Source organism: Melanotaenia boesemani, chromosome 4, assembly GCF_017639745.1.
Source record: "Melanotaenia boesemani isolate fMelBoe1 chromosome 4, fMelBoe1.pri, whole genome shotgun sequence".
Taxonomy (NCBI): Eukaryota; Metazoa; Chordata; class Actinopteri; order Atheriniformes; family Melanotaeniidae; genus Melanotaenia; species Melanotaenia boesemani.
Window position 1 is genome coordinate 12,971,637 of NC_055685.1, and position 18,486 is coordinate 12,990,122.

Genomic DNA, 18,486 nt, shown 5'->3' on the forward strand with positions numbered 1-18,486 from the left:
AGTAGTGTATTTAACCTGATAGGTAATATGTTTAACTCTACAGGGGAGAGTAATTGTGTGTGTGTGTTGTTCAGTAGCTGAATGAAATAGCACAAGCTGTGTGTAGGATCATGCACACAGTCTCAGAGGGTTCAGGAGGCCTGCTAAGAACTGCACACTACAGTGGTGGTTTTGGTGTCGTAGGTTGTTATCACTGCCTGTCCTCTCCCAGGCATAAATGCAGCTCCTCCTAATCGTGAGTCTGTGGTACTACCAGTTAAAGTTACTCCTAAAACACACAACTCACAAACAGGAGGCAGGAAGTTTAAAGGAAGTGGTCAGCCGTCGTTAACCCGCCAGTTCTTCGGGGAAGAAACAGTGAGGAACAACCATTAGGGTCATCACGACCAACAAAAAGAAGCAGATGTAAGGACAAAGTCAGCTTTTGTGGGTTTTCATATTTTTTTTTTTTTTTTTTTTGTCTTTTTTCACTTCATAATAAAAAATAAGTCTGTTTTTGTACTTTACAATACAATTCAAGATCTCCACCGAGGAAGCATCAATCATCAGTCCAGCACTGACAAGAAACAAAAACCTCTTTTTTCTTTTTTTTTTTCTTTTTTTAATCTCATGTTTTTCTTTTTTCTTTCTTTCTTTTACATTTTTCAGGGTTTTTAAAAAATGGGTTGGTGGAGGGGGTAGGGGTGGTACTCTGGGGAGGAGGTGAAGGGGTTTCCTCATGGGGGAACAAAAGCAGATGGGGATCAAGTAAGGCGGGCAGGAACACAGAACATATCTGGAGAAGCGGAAATCTGCCGATGGTGCCGTCCCTTTTTTAATTCTCTCTCTTTTTATGAAGAACACTTTGTACAGCCGCACTTGACAACTTTCTCCACTTCCTGGACAAAAGAAGAGCCATCAGTGCACTGGAAGGTGTATTTCCTACGTTTGCTACGGAGGGGGGTGCAGCAGGTGACTTGTCCTTCTGATCCCCCCGGGCAGCTGCCTCGACACTCTAGACGGGAGACCTTCTCCTGGGTTTGGCACGCCGCGTAGCCTTGCTGTCTCTGGTAGACATCTCGGATCCGTTCCCCTCGGCAGGCAACCTCTGCAGAGACCAAACAGAAGTGTTACATGTCTGCAGTTTTAGAGGGAATCTTGGGTTCTTGTTAGAAGCTCCAGAAGGAACTGTAGGACATCTAATAAACGTTTTGCTTAGACAGACACCAGGCTTTGACAAGACTGAGGAATGGAAAGAATAAACATAAAATATCTCTGTTATTCTGCATATTTTTGTGAAAAAAATGTAAATAAAAAACAAAAGAAATCCACTGAGCATTTTTCAGTAGGAATGCTTTAAATCTTTCAAGCTAATAAGAACCAAGGTGTTCTCTAAACAGCTCATGTGTTGGACCTGGCCTTGAACGGTTGACAATGAGAGATAATTATTGTGATGAAAACTAGAAAACAAGCCAACATATCAGTGGCCTCTCATAAGAACATGTAGGGAACAGTGGAAAGAGACTAAAAGGGGAAATATTGAGAGGAATGAAACATGCAAAAGCCATCTTCTGTAAAGATACTCAGAGACATGTTGAAAAATGTGGAAAAAGAAAATCAGACAATGAGTATGACAGCATGATATTTAATTAATAAAAAATCTGAATGGTATAGAAAATGCAAAAATGCAGCGATTCTTGCACTTTTATTTTGACCTACTCATTGCTATGTTATGAACCCAAGATCCATTTCTGCATTTTAGACCTGCAAACTGTTGCAAAAAAGTTTTAGACAATTAAGCTTTAACCACCTTGTAAGATTCACCTTCTCTAGTGGGGGCAGGTCAGGAGTCAAGCAGAATTTGGTTTTATTTAGTCATGTATTGATGTCCCCAGAAACTATGTTATCTGAAGACAGCATATGTTGCTCTGAAAACTTGATCTACTTTTCTGCACAGATGATGCCGTCACAGAAGTTTAAACATCCTTTGAGAAGAGGACTAATGAAATCATAGATGATTTTTTAGATTATGTTTTTGAAAAGTTTCATAGTTAAAAACAAAAGTTGGTATTGACCATTTGAAGCATTTTTTAAAATCTCATTTCCGCTCCCTAAGTTACCCCAGTCCTGATATTTTTTCTTTTCAGAATGTGTTTGAGGCCTGATATGTAAAAATGGATGTATAGTAATATGATTTATCTTGGGTTTATCTGCTTGCAATGAAAAAAAAGTCAAAGTAAATCTAAGAATCGGTTTCTTTTCCTCTCCTAAATCTTTGCATTTTGCTTGTATTTTCCTTATGTATTAATGGCATTGGAACCATTTGCACCCACAGATCCCAAAACCATACTTTTTTTCAGACTTATTCCATGTTCACTGTAGCTAAAAAGAACAAAATTTAGCAGGGTGTAATTAGTTACCTTATGAGATGGTTGCATGAGTGTGTTGGATGAATTGAAAACAAGGTGTAACAGGGTTTATAGGTGGAGGCAGGCTGAGTTGCATGGGAAAGACTCATTAAACGATAAAATTGAAGTAGACAGGGTTATAAAACACATAATCAGGTAGTCTCACCTGAGTTGCCCCCCGTGTGGGATTAAGAGGAAGCTCAGGAGATGCTGAGTTGAAAAAGTGACGGGTTAGAAGAGTTAGAGAAGAGACTTTGAACAATGTTAGATGCACTCACTGCTGAGAAACTTTAACAAGAGTTGACAACACAGAGGAAAGCTGAAGCTTTGAAGGTCTATTACAAGAAACACTTCAGATTAAAAAGCTTAAACAGAATTAGTTTATTTTTAGACAAATGCAGGAAATTACACACAAGTAGCAATCTGTATACATAGACAAACCAAAGATAATACATACAGCCATCTTTGTTTTTCCTTACCTCTGTCGCACACTTCTCCTGTGTATCCACTGTTACACTCGCAGTATGCTTTGCCCAGGCCTGAAACTCTGCATTTGCCATGTTTGCAGCGAGACAGGCTGCAGAGGTTAGCTGTGTCCTGGACCTGCTCATCACAGAGTACACCAGCAAAGCCAAGCTGGCAGCGGCAGGAGTATGAGTAGGAGTTTATTGGGAGGCAAGTGCCATGAATACATCTGTAGAGAAATAACAAGTACATTTCTTTATCATAAAATGTTGAAACTGTACACAGTACAGGTTTAAATAATAATAAAACACCCACTTGTTGCCATCACAAGGGTTGCTAACTTGCTGGTCACACAGAGTCCCTGTCCATCCAGGGTAGCAGGTACAAGTAAAACCACGGTGACCTGTTGGGTGGCAGTCGCCTTGGATGCAGGCACCTCTCTGGCACGGCTGGCAGCCAGGCTCCACCCCATTGCCCAGCCACTGTCTGGTGCTCTGTGAAGTCCCAGAGCTCAGAGCCCCTGCCTCCAGCCCTGCTCCAAGGTCCTGGAGCTTCCCATTGATGTAGAGGTTACGGAGGCAGCCGTGGAAACTGGTGCCATTGCGGCCTCCTGAGCTGTGCTGCAAAGCTGAAAGACCCCCAGAGGCTGGGGCCCGCTCTGGCATCCCTGCATACAGACAGGAGGGATTAGAGAGCCCAGAGCACATAAGTCATCTAAGTAAACGACAGCAGAATGAGTAGTAAATTCAAATCAAATATAGTTTATTCTTATGTATGCTATCGATTTTGTGTAAGAAGTGCAGGTGTTTATGAGCCATTTATCTCTTGTCATGGGTAATCTCTCGGGTGACTTACTTCTACAAGAAATACAAGTTTTCAGGAGTCTGTCAGTACTTACAGTGAGAGAAATTACTGAACCAGAACAAAACCAAAAGACAAATAAAAGGTACAGCTACAGATATTTTAGATGGCTTCAAATTTAATCTAATGATAAAGGCTTTGACTTTATCTGTGAGTTTTTAAGTTATAAATGCATTAAATTAATATATATTTGAAAAATGCATTGACATATTAAGCTATCTTTAGAGGAGTGTTGTTATTTTTACAGATATAGTAGAAGAATGAAGTTCAATTTCTTTTTTTGTCATAAGCTTAGCCACAGACAGACACACACTGCAACCCAGTCCTTACCTCCCAGGTAAAGAGGAGAATCTATGTTGAGTGTGGACTGTTTGCTGATGGAGTTGATGGATTTGGGTGGGCCGCCATCAATGGACAGAGATAGAGTCTGGTCTGCTGCTACTAACTCCACGGCATGAAAACTACCATCATTCACTGTCTCCACACTGAGGGAGAGAAGACGGAGAGATTCAGGCTACACACTTGTATCATTCATCATATGAATGTGGCATCTGTGAGTGGGTTGTTGGACATGTCTGCTTGTGCATGTGTGCACCTGTATATAGCAGAAGGAGGGTAGGATCCGGTGTCGTAGCTGACCCTGAGACGTCCCCTGTATAGCTCCATTGCAATGTGATCATTGTCCCCCTTGTACAACAACACGCCGCTGTCCTCATCTGTGGCAATCTGCAAAAACACAGTAAGGTGTCCATATCAATAACCTAAGTTGAAGTTGTCTATAAAGAAGCAGTGCTAACACATTTTGAACACAGTACTGACATGAAATGACCTTATAAGTTGATACAGTTTAAACATATTAAAATGAAAAGCACTTGTGCCGACAGATGATCCCTATGTCTTTTGGGATCTTTTTTTTTCTATATCTTTCATTATTTCCACCTTGGCTGGTATTCACTGATACTCATTACTTTAGTAGAACGATCTAAGATGTGCTGCACTTTTGTGTAATTGAAGCTTTTGGGTCATTTTAGTAATGAAGATCTGTTAGGATTGCCTTATAATTAATTCTGATGTTACTACTCTGGTCCAACGGATCAGTCAATCAGTATGATACTTCATCCATCTGAAATTTAAACTTCTTTTCCCTTTCCTTCACCATATCCTCCTCCAGCGATATGCACCTGAGTCTAATAGCCAAAACATCTGTTGTACTCGTACAATTCATCTCTTCTGACAGAACTCTTTGAGATTTACATATGACAAAGAAACCTGAAAACCATAAGCAGAATTCAGCTTGACAGGATCCTTTTTAAGCTAAATAATTACCTAAAGAGAAACTACCAACTAGTAATAATAACTTTTTACCCTAAAGCTAATCTGCTCTGACCAGCTTCCAACAAATACACTTTTTTCTATAATTATTTACAAACTAGAAGAGTTTGTACCTGCAGGCTGATGTTGGTCTGTGGTGAGAGGTGGCTGGAGGGAAGCTGCAGGTAAGACTTGCGGTTGACAAAGTTGACACTAACAAGTGTTTCGCAGCGCTCGCCCTCATAGCCATGAAGACACTGGCAGCGGGGGTCTGATCCCACAACAACGCACTGAGCCCCATTGAGACACTCGTGGTTGTCACAGGGGCTGGTGCGAGGAAGGACCATTGGAGGAGAAAACTCGCAGAATAACCCACTGCAACACAATGTAATAATGCGCATTAAATGGAAGAGCAATGCTTGAAAATATAAATAATACATGCTTAAAGTCCTACTGACTACTGTACAGACTGTTTTAATATACTAACAGTGATAGTAACACTTCTAATGGTTCTAACAACACACTGAAACATGATGTATTAAGTACATTTAAAAATCAGTCAATCTTGAATAATTTTGGTTCTTTCAGGAACAGTTGGACATTTGACTTAAGACAATTTGCAGGCATCTTAAAACCCTGCAAACCTTAAACAAAATCAAAAATAAGGGAAAAAAAGAGAATTTTCTCCACCTCCCCAAATTCCTACACTACTTTCTAGTTTTATTCCATCTTTTATGTCCATCATAAAATGTGACTGAATTCAGTGGAGAGCTGCTCCAGTACTACGCACAGTAAACAGAGGTTACATAGATTTGGCACCAAGCAATGGGGAGATTAATGTTTTTCCTGGCAAAATAAAAAATGTTTGGTGTGTGTGTGACTTCCTGATGGTGTGTGTGCCTCACCTGTATCCCTCTGGACAGACGCAAGTGTATCCGTTCACAGCGTCAATGCACTGACCTCCGTTCTGACACTTGTTGTCTTTACAGTCGTCGAAGTCCAGCTCACAATGCTCACCTAAATAGCCCGGAGTGCACTCACACCTAAAATGTACAAATACACACAGGCAAAAATATTGAAGTGGGACTATTAGATTGCAGTTTGCGAAAAAAAACAGCTGGTCTTTGATTAAATAAACCGTCTTCCTGTCTGTGGTTGGATTCGCGCTCGCTGCGTGTTGAAAACTGTTAAACACTCAAAGGAAAACATGTCAACTCCCCGCTGACCCAGACAGTCTAGACAGTTCAAATACAAGAAAACACACACAATCCACAATTTGTTGAAGTGATGATAACTTAGTAGCAGTGCAGCCCCCCCCCCCTTACTTTAGTGCTCAAATTCAGCAGACAAGAACAGTAACTCAGAGTAAGTGCATATGTGTGTGTGTGTGTGTGTGTGTGTGTGTACAATCTACTCACTTGTATCCCTGAGGAATCAAAATGCACTTTGAGTCGTGCTGACAAGGGTTCAACTCCGGGGCACAGAAATCCAGTTTCTCTTCACATAGCTCTCCTAGAAACACACACACGCACACAAACACAAACACATACACGCACACAAATCACATCAGCACATTTTCAACACTTTGTTCAGCATGAATATTAAAATAAATCTATAATATAAAATAGATCAATATTGTCCAACTTCCTCGCACTGTCTGCATCTGCAATAAATGCTCAGAAATGTGTGTGTTTTTATGGGTGTGTGCTCTGATGATGGATGACTCTCTTGTGGCCCAAACCAACACAGTGGTCTGATAAATGACCTCATCGCTGAGAATGTCATATTCCTGATGATATTCCAGAGTGTATCCTGATACTTTGAACTCCAAATGAATCCCTGATGATGCATCAGGGAATAAACCAATACTCCTGACAGCAGAAAGTCCACTCAGGGAATAATTACATGATCCTTTGGGATCTGTGGGAATGTGTGAACGTGCTTTTATAGCATACAATAGCAATTCTGCTACCTTTGCACATTTAGAGGTAGTAATCTTTGCGTTGTTAACTCATATTTTAATGAAAAGTCTTCTGCTGCCATCTATTTGAGGTAACAAATTCTTATGTTTTAATCATCAAAATATAATAAAAAAAAATCACCTGGTTTTCATCAGGTCTTAAAAGTAGGTAGTTATAACTACATCAGAAAAAACACGACATGTTAGATTGTTATTATTTGTGTAATAAAAACTAAGCCATAATGCTGAAGCATTGTGTTAAAAACTAAATACATTCTACCACTCAGTAGCTTGTAGAACCACCTTCAGCAGGAAGAACTTGAAGTAGTCATTTTCTGTATGATGTTACCATGCCTTTAACGTTGTGGAGAAATTTTATCCCACTCTCCTTAACAAGGTTGCTTTGGGGATTAATTCATGCACCACTCTCTAAAGGTCCCACCACAGCATTTAGGTCAAGTCAAGGTCTAGAGTTTGACTGGACTATTATTAACTCCTTCATTCTTCTCTTTTCCTGTATGTATGTAGCTACACGACAGATGGCCTCACATTTGACAACTTTGACATACAGAGGAGTTTATAATCGACTTAATCACTGAAAGGTCCTGTGGCTACCAAACAAGCCCAAATCATCACACCTTCACCACTGTGCTTGACAGGAGGTTTTTGTATGACCCAATAATCCTTCCCAGACTGATAAGCAGCAACAACTCTTTATCTTGGTATTAGTACAACTGAATGCTCCAATTCAGAAAACTGCCAAAGCCTCTGCTCTTTAGAGGAGGTTAAATTTGCTGCTGATCTGTTAATCAAGTGAATTTGTTAAACAGCAGCTGGCTGTTGCTTCACTTCTTAATTCTTATGGAAGTGGTGTTTTTAGTTTTACACCATCTTCTTCTGCATTAATAAGTAAAGCCGTGATGTTATATGTGATGTGCTGTTGTTCATCTGAAGACATATTTTGTTACAGGTTAGCATCTGCAAATCTTGAGTTTAGTTCTCTGGGAAGTTTTTATTGTGTTTACTGTGGTGCGCATTATCGTAACAAGACCCTCAAGTATCTCATTCTTGCATCATATTAAGATGATAAATGTTTATCCGTCAGTGGTTTAAAAGTCAAGGCTTAGCGTTCTTTTATGTGTCAGTGTGTTTCAAGTTTGCATAGAAAAAAAAAAGATCTTTTAAAGTGTTAAAGGTAGTTATTCAGTTTGCAGGCAGCAGATCACGTTTTCTTAACTTAAATGTCTAATGTGAGCTGTTAGATGACATGCATCAAAAAATACACAGGACTTTGCATGATTTATCTTTTTCTGAGCAAATTCAAAGATAATAAACTGATCCTGATAGGACTTGATCTTGTGTCACCAGTATTCTCTATTCCTCCAAAGAGAAAACACATTTGACAAAAGCTAAAGTGCACCACTGGCTTAAGAAATTCCTGGCTTAAAAGAAAAATAAGCAATGGGTTGAATCATATTGTTTTACTGCCTCATAAAATGAGATTTAAATGTATTTTTACAAAAGTATATTACCAGCCCTCTCCTTCAAGCTCAACAAGTATACCTTCCCATGTAAGCAAGCAGCAGCACTCATCCACTTGTACGTCCAAGACATGCACCACTATGTTAAATCTGTGGTACTGAATATCACATTTCTGTGGGCGCATGGATAAAGCACAGGAAATGAGGGAAGTTAGGAATGAAAATAAGGAAGCAAGGAGGGAAAGAGGGACAGGCAGAAAGGAGAGAAGAGCAGACTAACCTCTCTCCACCTCATTGGTAGCAGCTGCAACCACAAAAAAAGATGACAGGTGATAGAAAGCAGAGCGACACAGGAGAAGAAGACACGGGACAGCAAAACATCCAAAGACAGAGAGAGAACAGCGCCACAAAGGTTAGCAGTCAGAGATGATTAGCACAGAACAAAAGCAGACAAACAAGTAGCAGCAGACCAGTGACTGTCAGAAAAAAATCATGATTTGTCCTCACTTTATAAATGTAAAAGATCTTTGTAGGAATGGTTGAAGTTTTTAAGATAGGGGTAGATATAATATTTTAAGTGAATAGCTCTGGAAATTATATTTCTCTAAAGAGAACTAACTTCAGATTAAATATTACTCCAAATAGCTGAAATTATCTCAACTGATGGCTGGAACACAAATGAAAAGGATCATTTTGTTATCTAGGAGAGTCCAGTCTTTCTATGTTCAGCATCAGTAAAGAAGTAAATGAAATGGGAATAGAGTGACAGAAAACATGTAACCATCCAAGTCCCCCCGCACACACACACACACACACACTTGTTTGTGGCTTTTAGTTAAAGTTGGGTTACCTGTGTATTCTGGCGAGCACATGCATGTGTAGTTGTTTATGCCATCAACACAGGTGGAGTTGTTCTCACAGTCATTATCTTCACAGTCGTCAATGTTGATCTCGCATGAATCACCCTCAAAGCCCTCTGGACACACACACCTGAATCCATGGACAGAAAAGATACACACTCATAAGTGAGAAGGACAATTCCACATAAGGCTACAAACAAAAAGTTTAACACTTATTTTTGTCTTTGTTGGTAAACAAATGTCAAAAAATAGAAAATCTTTTATTTATTTATTTATTTTAAATATATAAGTTTCCAACCTTAAACCTCATTTTAATGGCATATTGGCATTTGTTATGCACATTATGCACATTTTCTAAGGTTGTCGCTGCCCTGCAGCATTCTGATGCTTTCTTTCCCACCCAGAACATCACATTACAACTGCATTTTGCTTTACAGTACCACATCACACACCAGCAACTGGATATCAACACATTGGCTGTTTTGAATGTGCATTATATTAGATTCAGCAAAGAAACTTAAGAGGACATTATCAGAAGTAGCGAGAAAAAGAAAAGAGACAACGTCACATATCAAAGAGCAACAATGGACTGGCTTTAATATTGGAGAGAGACCTCAGATGCAAGATATTTAACCAGATTATTTAGCCAGGAAAATCTTATTGAGAGTAAGAACCTTTTTATTCGAGGGAATCTTGGCCAAGATAGGCAGCAGTAAATACAACAGTTACAAAATGACGCACTAAAAGTGCAACATCCCCTCCCCCCACTCAACAAATAAGTGCATTTATTGGTTTTAACCTGAGGAATACTTATTCATTTTATTCAATATTTATTCAGGAATACTTTTACTTCATCATAAAAAAAAGGTTATTTAATTATCAAAATCCTTGACAATCAATTTATCGTGCATGTTTTCATCTGTCAATTTTCTATACAGGTTTCGTCCTATTGAAGCTCCCTCTGTGGGCCTAGAACTTATCTCTGCTACTTTTAGGTGACATGTGAGTTCCCCAAGAACCTGGAGAGAACCTGGGGACCCCAAGAACCTGGAGAGAACCTGGGGACCCCAAGAACCTGGAGAGAACCCAGGCTAGGATAGGAAAAACATGCAAACTCCCCACAAAAAGACCCCAGCTGCAGTTTGAACCACCATTGGTTTCAAGACAGTGGTGCTAATCGCCACACCACCATGCAGCACCAAACTTGCCTAAATACAGAAGTTGTCATCTTGAAAACCTTTATAATCAAATATGTGGGACAACAAGCAGATTAAACCATTACCCATGCATGCTCTTCCTGACTACAGCATCAGCTCCAGCTACATATTCTCAGCACAAGGTCGTTCTTCAGTTAAAGAATTGAAGCACACAAGTGTGTGCCTCAGCTCTGTAACAACTACTCAGCTTCATTAGTGCACACATACACACACACAGAAAGCCTTCAGAGGGCTACATTATGAGTCTAATAAAAAGCTCTTATGCGGCACACACTTGAATAGATTAATATCTTATTTTATAGTCAGTGACAGCTCTCCATTCTGAATATTTTGCCCTCGATGCAGCAAAGAAAGTTTACAAAGATGGAAACATGGGAAATAGACAGGCAACAATGGGGAGGGGCTGACAAGAGATAGTAACAGAAGTGACAGTAAGGGCAAGGGTGGAGACAGGACAAGCTGCAATCTTAGGCTGCTCTAATTGTCTGTGTGGGGGGTTAAAATAAGCTTGGAGCAAGCAGAGCGGCATTAGCTTGCCTCCTAACTAAACACCCTAATGAAGAGATGACAATCAACGCAGCAGGATTGTCCACCACAGAGAAGCTATCAAAACAGAAACAGTCCCCTGAGTCATTTACCCCCTGTCACTTAATTTCCAACCCCCACTCATGGTGCCGTGTCATTGATGGAGTTGTCTGCTGAGGATCACTTGCTATGTCTTGTGTTTTTAATCATTGTCTCTCTATTAGTATCTGAGTCTCCCTGGTTTTGTTTTTTATATCCTCTGTTCGTCCGTGCCAAAATGATAATTTGGGCTTAATTTCAGCTGAATGATTGTTACAGTTTTAATTTTTGCAGATGTAGTCAGCAGCTTTATTAATGATTATTTATGCTACAAATTCATAGCCAATATCTGAGAATGTTGAAAGCACAAAGACAATCTGACTGTTGCAAAGGTTTCAAAACTCTGTGGATGCTTTTTTTTCCTTTTTTTCCCCCTAACATTTTAACAGTAGCTAGACAGGAAAGATGGGTCGGCAAGGGCGGGGAATGACCTGCAGCAAAGCTACACATCTCCTCATATTACGCAGTTTTGACAGGTTGGTTAAATCCTTTTAACAAACGTCAGCAAATAGTTATGTAAAAATCGTGAAACACTCTATTATAACAACTTTTTCAGCTCATAAGTGATACACCAACTTGTAATGATGAGTCTTTATTTTTTGTTCTGTTCTGAGTATTAGCTCGTGTGACAGGTTCACAATTTTATGTTAAACACCATAAACTATGGGTGTTAACAAACTATAAGAATAAAGAATAAAGGTGATTTTAGCTTGCAATAAGCTTAATGACCTAAAACCTGATCTGTGTTCCTTGAAATTGTATCTTTAGAAAAATTTTCCACAAAAAACGTATGATGAGCTTAAAATGGGTTGGGTATGACTTTACACCTTTGTTCTCATGCTTAAGAGGATGACAGACATGGAAACTCTCGCTATGACATTTGGGTCCTTCACACATAACATGTCTGTAATGCAACCATAGCATTGATGGCGGACTTTACTCATTATGTGTCCTGTTACACATAAAAAATGATAACCTATGATGCAATAATAACCTAAACTAAGTTGCAAGAAGATAAAAAAAATAAAATAAATAATTTCCTCTCACCAGAAATTGCTTCCTTCTCCTTCCTTCAGATGACAAGTTCCACCATTTTGGCATGGGTTGCTGATGCAGGCATGGATGGGTTCTTCACAGTTTTGGCCCTAATGCAAACAGACACACACACATAAACATTTTGTGGTTTCAAAGAACAATAATATGTTTTATTTGCCAAGTATTACATCAGCTGTAAAATGCTTTTGCTTTATATTCTTATTTCCCTGAAACTGTACCAGCATATTCCTTGCTATCATAAAGAAGTCATACTTTATATTCTGTGTAATAAATGTGTGTAATATATTATATAAATGTAGCCTTCTGGCTCTCCGCAGTGTGTGTACCTTAAACCCATAAGGGCAGGTGCAGCGGTAGTAGTGCACAGGGTCATTGGTGCACGTGCCATCATTTTTGCAGGGGTTGGAGAGGCAGGGGTCACATTTAGCCTGGATGCTCAAATCCACTGGACCTGTGTAATGCACCAATGCACAAAAACAATATGTATAGAAAAATAAAATGATTAACATTTAATGGTCTGGAGCAAGTCCAAAGAGCACAATGGGTTACACACACTTAGATGAGAGTACAATATATTATGGACCTGCATAGATCTTATGTATAGATGAAGAAGGCGAAGCTTCATCCTACTTGCCATATGTTATTCGTTTTTTTATTTTCTTTTTCTTTTTCTATAAAATGTTGCCTATCATGGAATAACAGAGGTATGTTAAATATGTCTGAATGAAGAATAAATAGTAATCAGTAAATGTAAAAAGGACAGTTATAATGTATGTTCACTGAGGTCAAAGCGGAAAAAGATGACATTTTCTCTGCAGGACCATGATATATACAGAAAAAAAACATATATTATATCCCTATCTCTAATGACAGCAACACTTAACACAACAGCACTGGTGAGAACATGAGGGCTGAAAGGGAAACACAGCAGTTCAGTCTGGTCACGGATCTGAGGATGAGGAAATCTGGGCTGGGGCTGAGTCAAACTGAGGGGGTTGAAGAGGAATTACTGGGAAATGATTGGCTACTTTACCTGGCACCAGAAAACCACAAGGCCCGGGGACTTCTACAGTGCGTCAGTCAGATTAGGTCAAAGATAGGTTTCAGTCATGTGTTCAAAGTTAATGTGATATAATACGGTTTAAAGGTTAAGGTCAACAGTCAGTAGCATTTTCAGTTAAGACACGCTGCAGCCACAATCATGCTTGAGGAAATTTGTGGATTTTAGAGTCATCTTAAGAATTTATAGTTCACAACCAGACGTTGTGTACACAGAAATATTGCTTGCTTCCATGAAACTAGCAGGTAAATTTGGTAAGTGTGGTTACTGTATTTAACATGGTGTGTGGTGGCAGTGGCTGACACAGTGTTAGTGTTATGCTTTCAACATTTAAACTCTGCTAATGCACACTCTGTACGATGGTTAACTTTCAAATTTTTGATGTGTCAGCTCTAGTTTTCCCACTGCATGATTCTTCTCCCACATCTGAGGAGGAATGAATACAGTACTGTGCAAAAGTCTTGGGTTTTTTGTTAGATACAAAGCTGGTTCATCTCTTAATTTACTGTATGTGCCTGTTTTTGGTTTGAATGTTTAAGCATTTTGACAAAGAAAAAACAAGAAATATTCCTTCTGAAAGGTAAAAAGATCAGACTGAAAATTAGTGAGAAAGTAGCCAAAACAAAACACTGAAACCTTCAGACAGAAAGAACTGAGGAATTCGCTCAAGTCTTTTGCACAATACGGTAGTCACAATTGTTACCAGTATAAGCCAATATGGTCAAAGTTAAACATTTTTGACAATACATGCATAAACTGTGTATTTCTGAGTGGAGCGAAGTTTGAATATCAACATTTAATGTCTAATAAAAATAAATGGTTGAAATATTTAAAACATTTATTGGACAGCAAAGATGATGATATAATGATGATTCATAAGGCCAGAATCATCTCGGTGTTTAATTTTTTTTAAATGGGAATTTACTAGAACTTTACAAAAATTGCACCAAGACTAAAAATAGTTTCAACAAACATGATCTAACACAGGTTTTAACACTGTGTCTAAGTTATTTGCTTGCTTGTGTAAATCAATGCTGCACCCTGAACACATCACGCCTTATCACAGTAATATCAGCGACATAATTATTTGTGAGTAATTACAAAAATTAGGAAAAAAAAAAAAAAACTTTATATCTAAAATTTTTGTGCAGTTTACTAAATTATTTATCACGTCCTTGTCAGATTTTAAATTGGCAGATGTGTCCAAGTTAATTTGTTTTTGGTTGCCAACCTTCTGAAATGCTCAGCTGATGCCAGTCATCTCAGAATGGCATTAAACTGGCCCAGTTAATTAGCTTACTGTTTTATCACTGACGCGACAAAACAACTGATATGTCATTTAATTATACAGAAATGGACCCTTTGAAATATTAAAACAGCTCTGTTTTATTATTGAATTAACATGATTGTTTTGCAGATTCACGTTTTTTTATGAAATAACGTCGATTTGTATTCGACAGCTTGCAGCCTCCACTGGGAGCCCTCAAGTCTGTGTTGTGCATGTTTACTGGCACAATATGACATTTGTTTGTTTTTCTGAAATGAATTTGGGAGCATATCTTTTTTTGGACAAATATCTATATTTAAAATAAATGCTACAGCAGTGCCTGTGTGTAACAGCGTGCACATACCTGTGCAGGTGAACTTCTTGGAGGGCGTGGTGAGGAGCAGTTTGTCGGTCATGTCTCCAGGCCCAGCACAACGTGCAATGCCAGGCTCTTTGTAGCCGCTCTTCACCCAATCTGAAAGCCACTGCATGTGACAGTCACAGTACAGAGGGTTTGCACCAAGAGCTCTATGGAGGAAAAAGTGGAAGAAGTATTCAGTCATTTTAATGCCTTAAATCCTTTAATATTTGCCTAAAATGGGTTTTTATGAATAAAAGACCTGTTGTGGACGAACTATTTTACTGGAATACTTGTACTGAAATCTTGTTGATGTTACAGGACCATTTTTGTTGCAGTATCATCTGATCCTGGAATACAGTATGACTTCAAACATAAACTGCATTGGCAACTGGTAAGAAATAAGTTTGACTAAGTCTACAGTTATAATTGTAGCCTGGAATGATATACGTCATTAATATCTTAAATTCTTAGCTTTCCAATGGTGTATAACATGTTTATTTATCAAGTCCTGCCCACAGGACCAATGGTCACTCATTACATATTTCACATGTGCTACAAGAAAAAAAAAAAGAAAACATTCTAGTTAGCTACAACCAATTTCTACTACAGTGGTGTGAAAAAGTGTTTGCACCCTTCCTGAAATCTTATTTTCATGCATGTTTGTCACACTTAAATGTTTCAGATCAGCAAACAAATTGAAATATTCCTCAAAGATAACACAAGTAAACACAAAATACAGTTTTTAAATGGAGGTTTCTACTATTAAGGGAGAGCAAAATCCAAACCTACATGACCCTGTCTAAAAAAAAAAAAGATTGCCCCCACTCCCTGTTAATACATAACATAACTGTGGTTTATCACACCTGAGTTTAGTCTCTCCAGCCACACCCAGGCCTGATTACTACGACACCTGTTCTCAATCAAGAAATCACTTAAATAGGACCTGTCTGGCAAAGTGAAGAAGACCAAAGGATCCTCAAAAGCTAGACATCAGGGTGAGATCCAGAGAAATTCAAAAACACATGAGAAAGAAAGTAAATGAGATCTATCAGTCTGGAAAAAGTTATAAAGAAATTTCTAAAGCTTTGGAACTCCAGCAAACCACAGTAAGAGCCCTTATCCACAAATGGTGAGAACATGGAACAGTGGTGAACCTTCCCGGGAGTGGCCGGCCAACCAAAATTACCCTAAGAGCACAGCGACGGCTCATCCAAAAGGTCACAAAAGACCCCACAACAACTTCCAAAGAACTGCAGGCCTCACTTGCTTCAGTTAAGGTCTGTGTTCATGACTCCACCATAAGAAAGAAACTGGGCAAAAATGGCCTGTATGGCAGAGTTGCAAGATGAAAACCACTGCTGAGCAAAAAGAACTTTAAGGCTCATCTCAATTTTGCCAGAAAACATCTTGATGATCCCCAAGACTTTTGGGAAAATACTCTGTGGACTGATGAGACAAAAGTTCGACTTTTTGGAAGGTGTGTGTCCTATTACATCTGGCGTAAAAGTAACACTGCATTCAGAAAAAAAAAAACAACTGTGAAATATGGTGGTGGTAGTGTGATAGTCTGGGCCTGTTTTGCTGCTTCAGGACCTGGAAGACTTGCTGTGATAAATAAAAACCATGACTTCTGCTGTCTACCAAACAATCCTGAATGTCCGGCCATCTGTTCATGACCTCAAGCTGAAACGATTTTCTGTAGCAGGACAATGATCCAAAACACACCAGCACGACCACCTCTGAATGACTTAAGAAAAACACAAAAGAGACTTTGGAGTGGCCTATTCAAGGTCCTGGCCTGAATCCTATTGCGATGCTGTGACATGACCTTAAAATGGCCGTTAATGCTTGGAAACCCTCCAATGTGGCTGAATTCCAACAATTCTGCAAAGATGAGTGGGCCAAAATTCCTCCACAGTGCCGTAACAGACTCAGTGCAAGTTATCATAAATGCTTTATTGCCACTGTTGCTGCTAAGGGTGGTCCAACCAGTTACTAGGATTAGGGGGCAATCACTTTTTCACACAGGACCATGCAGGTTTGTTGTTTTATTTCTCCCTTAATAATAAAAACCTTTAGTTAAAAACTGCATTTTTTTTGTTTACTTGTGTTGTTTTTGACTAATAGTTAAATTTGTTTGAGCTGAAACATTTAAGTGTGACAAACATGCCATTCATTATCTATACCGCGTTGTCCATTAAGGGTTGCAGGGAAACTGGAGTCTAACCCAGCATTTAGCATGTGAGAGGCAGGGTACACGCTGGACAGATCACCAGTCCATCGCAGGTAACAAAAATAAAAATTCAGGAAGTGGGCAAACACTTGTTTATACCATTGTATATGTCCAATCAATCTACAAGGTTTTTGCAGTGAATTTATGTCTGCATGGTTGAAGTTAACTGTTGTAATTACAGAGGTATGCAACACTTTTGTGGGACTTGTCAGATGAACTCTTACTGCTCACATTTCTTTGAGATACCCCTGAAATAGCAGAGCCATTACTGACAAATCTAACAGTGCAACAATTTTCTGACAAATGGTCAATTTCCTTATGTGAGAGTCTCAGACCGAGCTGTTACACTGCTCAGAAAGGAAATGAGAGCCACTCACAGGCTCGTTCTATGAAATTAGACTAATTTTCTTTCAACTTCAATGTGTGCAGCTTAGGTGGCTAAAAAAAAGGTAGCAGTCTGTCCTAAGTGCAATGGATGGTGCTGATCCTACATACACCCTAGCTGGTATTCTCATCACCATCATTCACTTCTAACCATCATTTTCAGCCACTGCTTGAGTGCATCCTGGACTGAAGTGCTTTTGTTCTTTTTATTTTTCACATTCTGAGCCAGAAATTTAAACTTCAGTAGAAACTTACATGCTGGATTTTACATTTGTATTCCTACCCACTCTTTGTTCAGGTTTCTATCATCTTTTGTTTATATATAATTAATAAACTGATTTACTAAACACTTTATTCCTAAATAATTTACCTCTAGTGACAGGATTTGGATTTGACAGGATTTCTAAAAAAAACCTTTTAGTCTCACATGAAGATGAATGTAAATAGAATAAAATATTTGTCTTTAATGAACACAAAAGTGAATTATATATACTATTTAATGGGATTTGTGTCAGTATATCAATGTACAACAAATGCATTCACACTAAAGTAGTCCTCGAAATTCTCATCTGTGTTAATAAGATGTGTTAATAATGTGAGGAAAATACTAATAAAACCTAAATTAAAGGCAGGATTTCTGACCATTATCACCTGATCTTGTATTCTATGAACATCCTTTCATCACAAAAGAAATTCAGACAGAAATTTCTCCAGATGTGAGGCTTCCCCATCTTTGCTTTTGTATAATAAATAACTGACTAAACCCTCTTCTCCACTTAACTTGACTGCTGCAAAGTTACAGTTTATTAGGGGTTCAAAGGTATATTGATTCATAAAGACATACTTTGAGATGTACAAGTGGTTGTTACTCACAGGTGGGAAAGCGATGACAGGTCTCTGAAGGCTCCCTCTGGTATCAGGGATATGTCGTTACCATGGAGAGATCTGAGAAGGTGAGT

The 18,486-nt window shown here is 38.8% G+C and overlaps 1 protein-coding gene across 4 annotated transcripts in view; it reads right to left on the bottom strand.

The window, feature by feature from the left end:
- Positions 1–485: 485 nt before the first annotated feature.
- The window catches only part of slit2 (slit homolog 2 (Drosophila)), a 110,075-nt gene continuing 92,074 nt past the window's right edge, over positions 486–18,486 (bottom strand). For 3 of the 4 annotated variants that reach the window (XM_041983453.1, XM_041983452.1, XM_041983451.1), the window contains 13 exons: positions 18,401–18,472; positions 14,914–15,077; positions 12,549–12,673; positions 12,214–12,311; positions 9,316–9,455; positions 6,443–6,536; positions 5,930–6,067; positions 5,159–5,399; positions 4,309–4,439; positions 4,044–4,198; positions 3,168–3,519; positions 2,867–3,081; positions 486–1,087 (listed from right to left, as the gene is read on the bottom strand). In XM_041983453.1, coding sequence (XP_041839387.1) covers positions 831–1,087; positions 2,867–3,081; positions 3,168–3,519; positions 4,044–4,198; positions 4,309–4,439; positions 5,159–5,399; positions 5,930–6,067; positions 6,443–6,536; positions 9,316–9,455; positions 12,214–12,311; positions 12,549–12,673; positions 14,914–15,077; positions 18,401–18,472 — 2,182 coding nt within the window. In that variant the 3' untranslated portion in view covers positions 486–830. Of the gene's footprint in view, positions 1,088–2,553; positions 2,598–2,866; positions 3,082–3,167; positions 3,520–4,043; positions 4,199–4,308; positions 4,440–5,158; positions 5,400–5,929; positions 6,068–6,442; positions 6,537–9,315; positions 9,456–12,213; positions 12,312–12,548; positions 12,674–14,913; positions 15,078–18,400; positions 18,473–18,486 lie in introns of all 4 variants that reach the window. The other variant, XM_041983454.1, reaches the window with a different exon arrangement.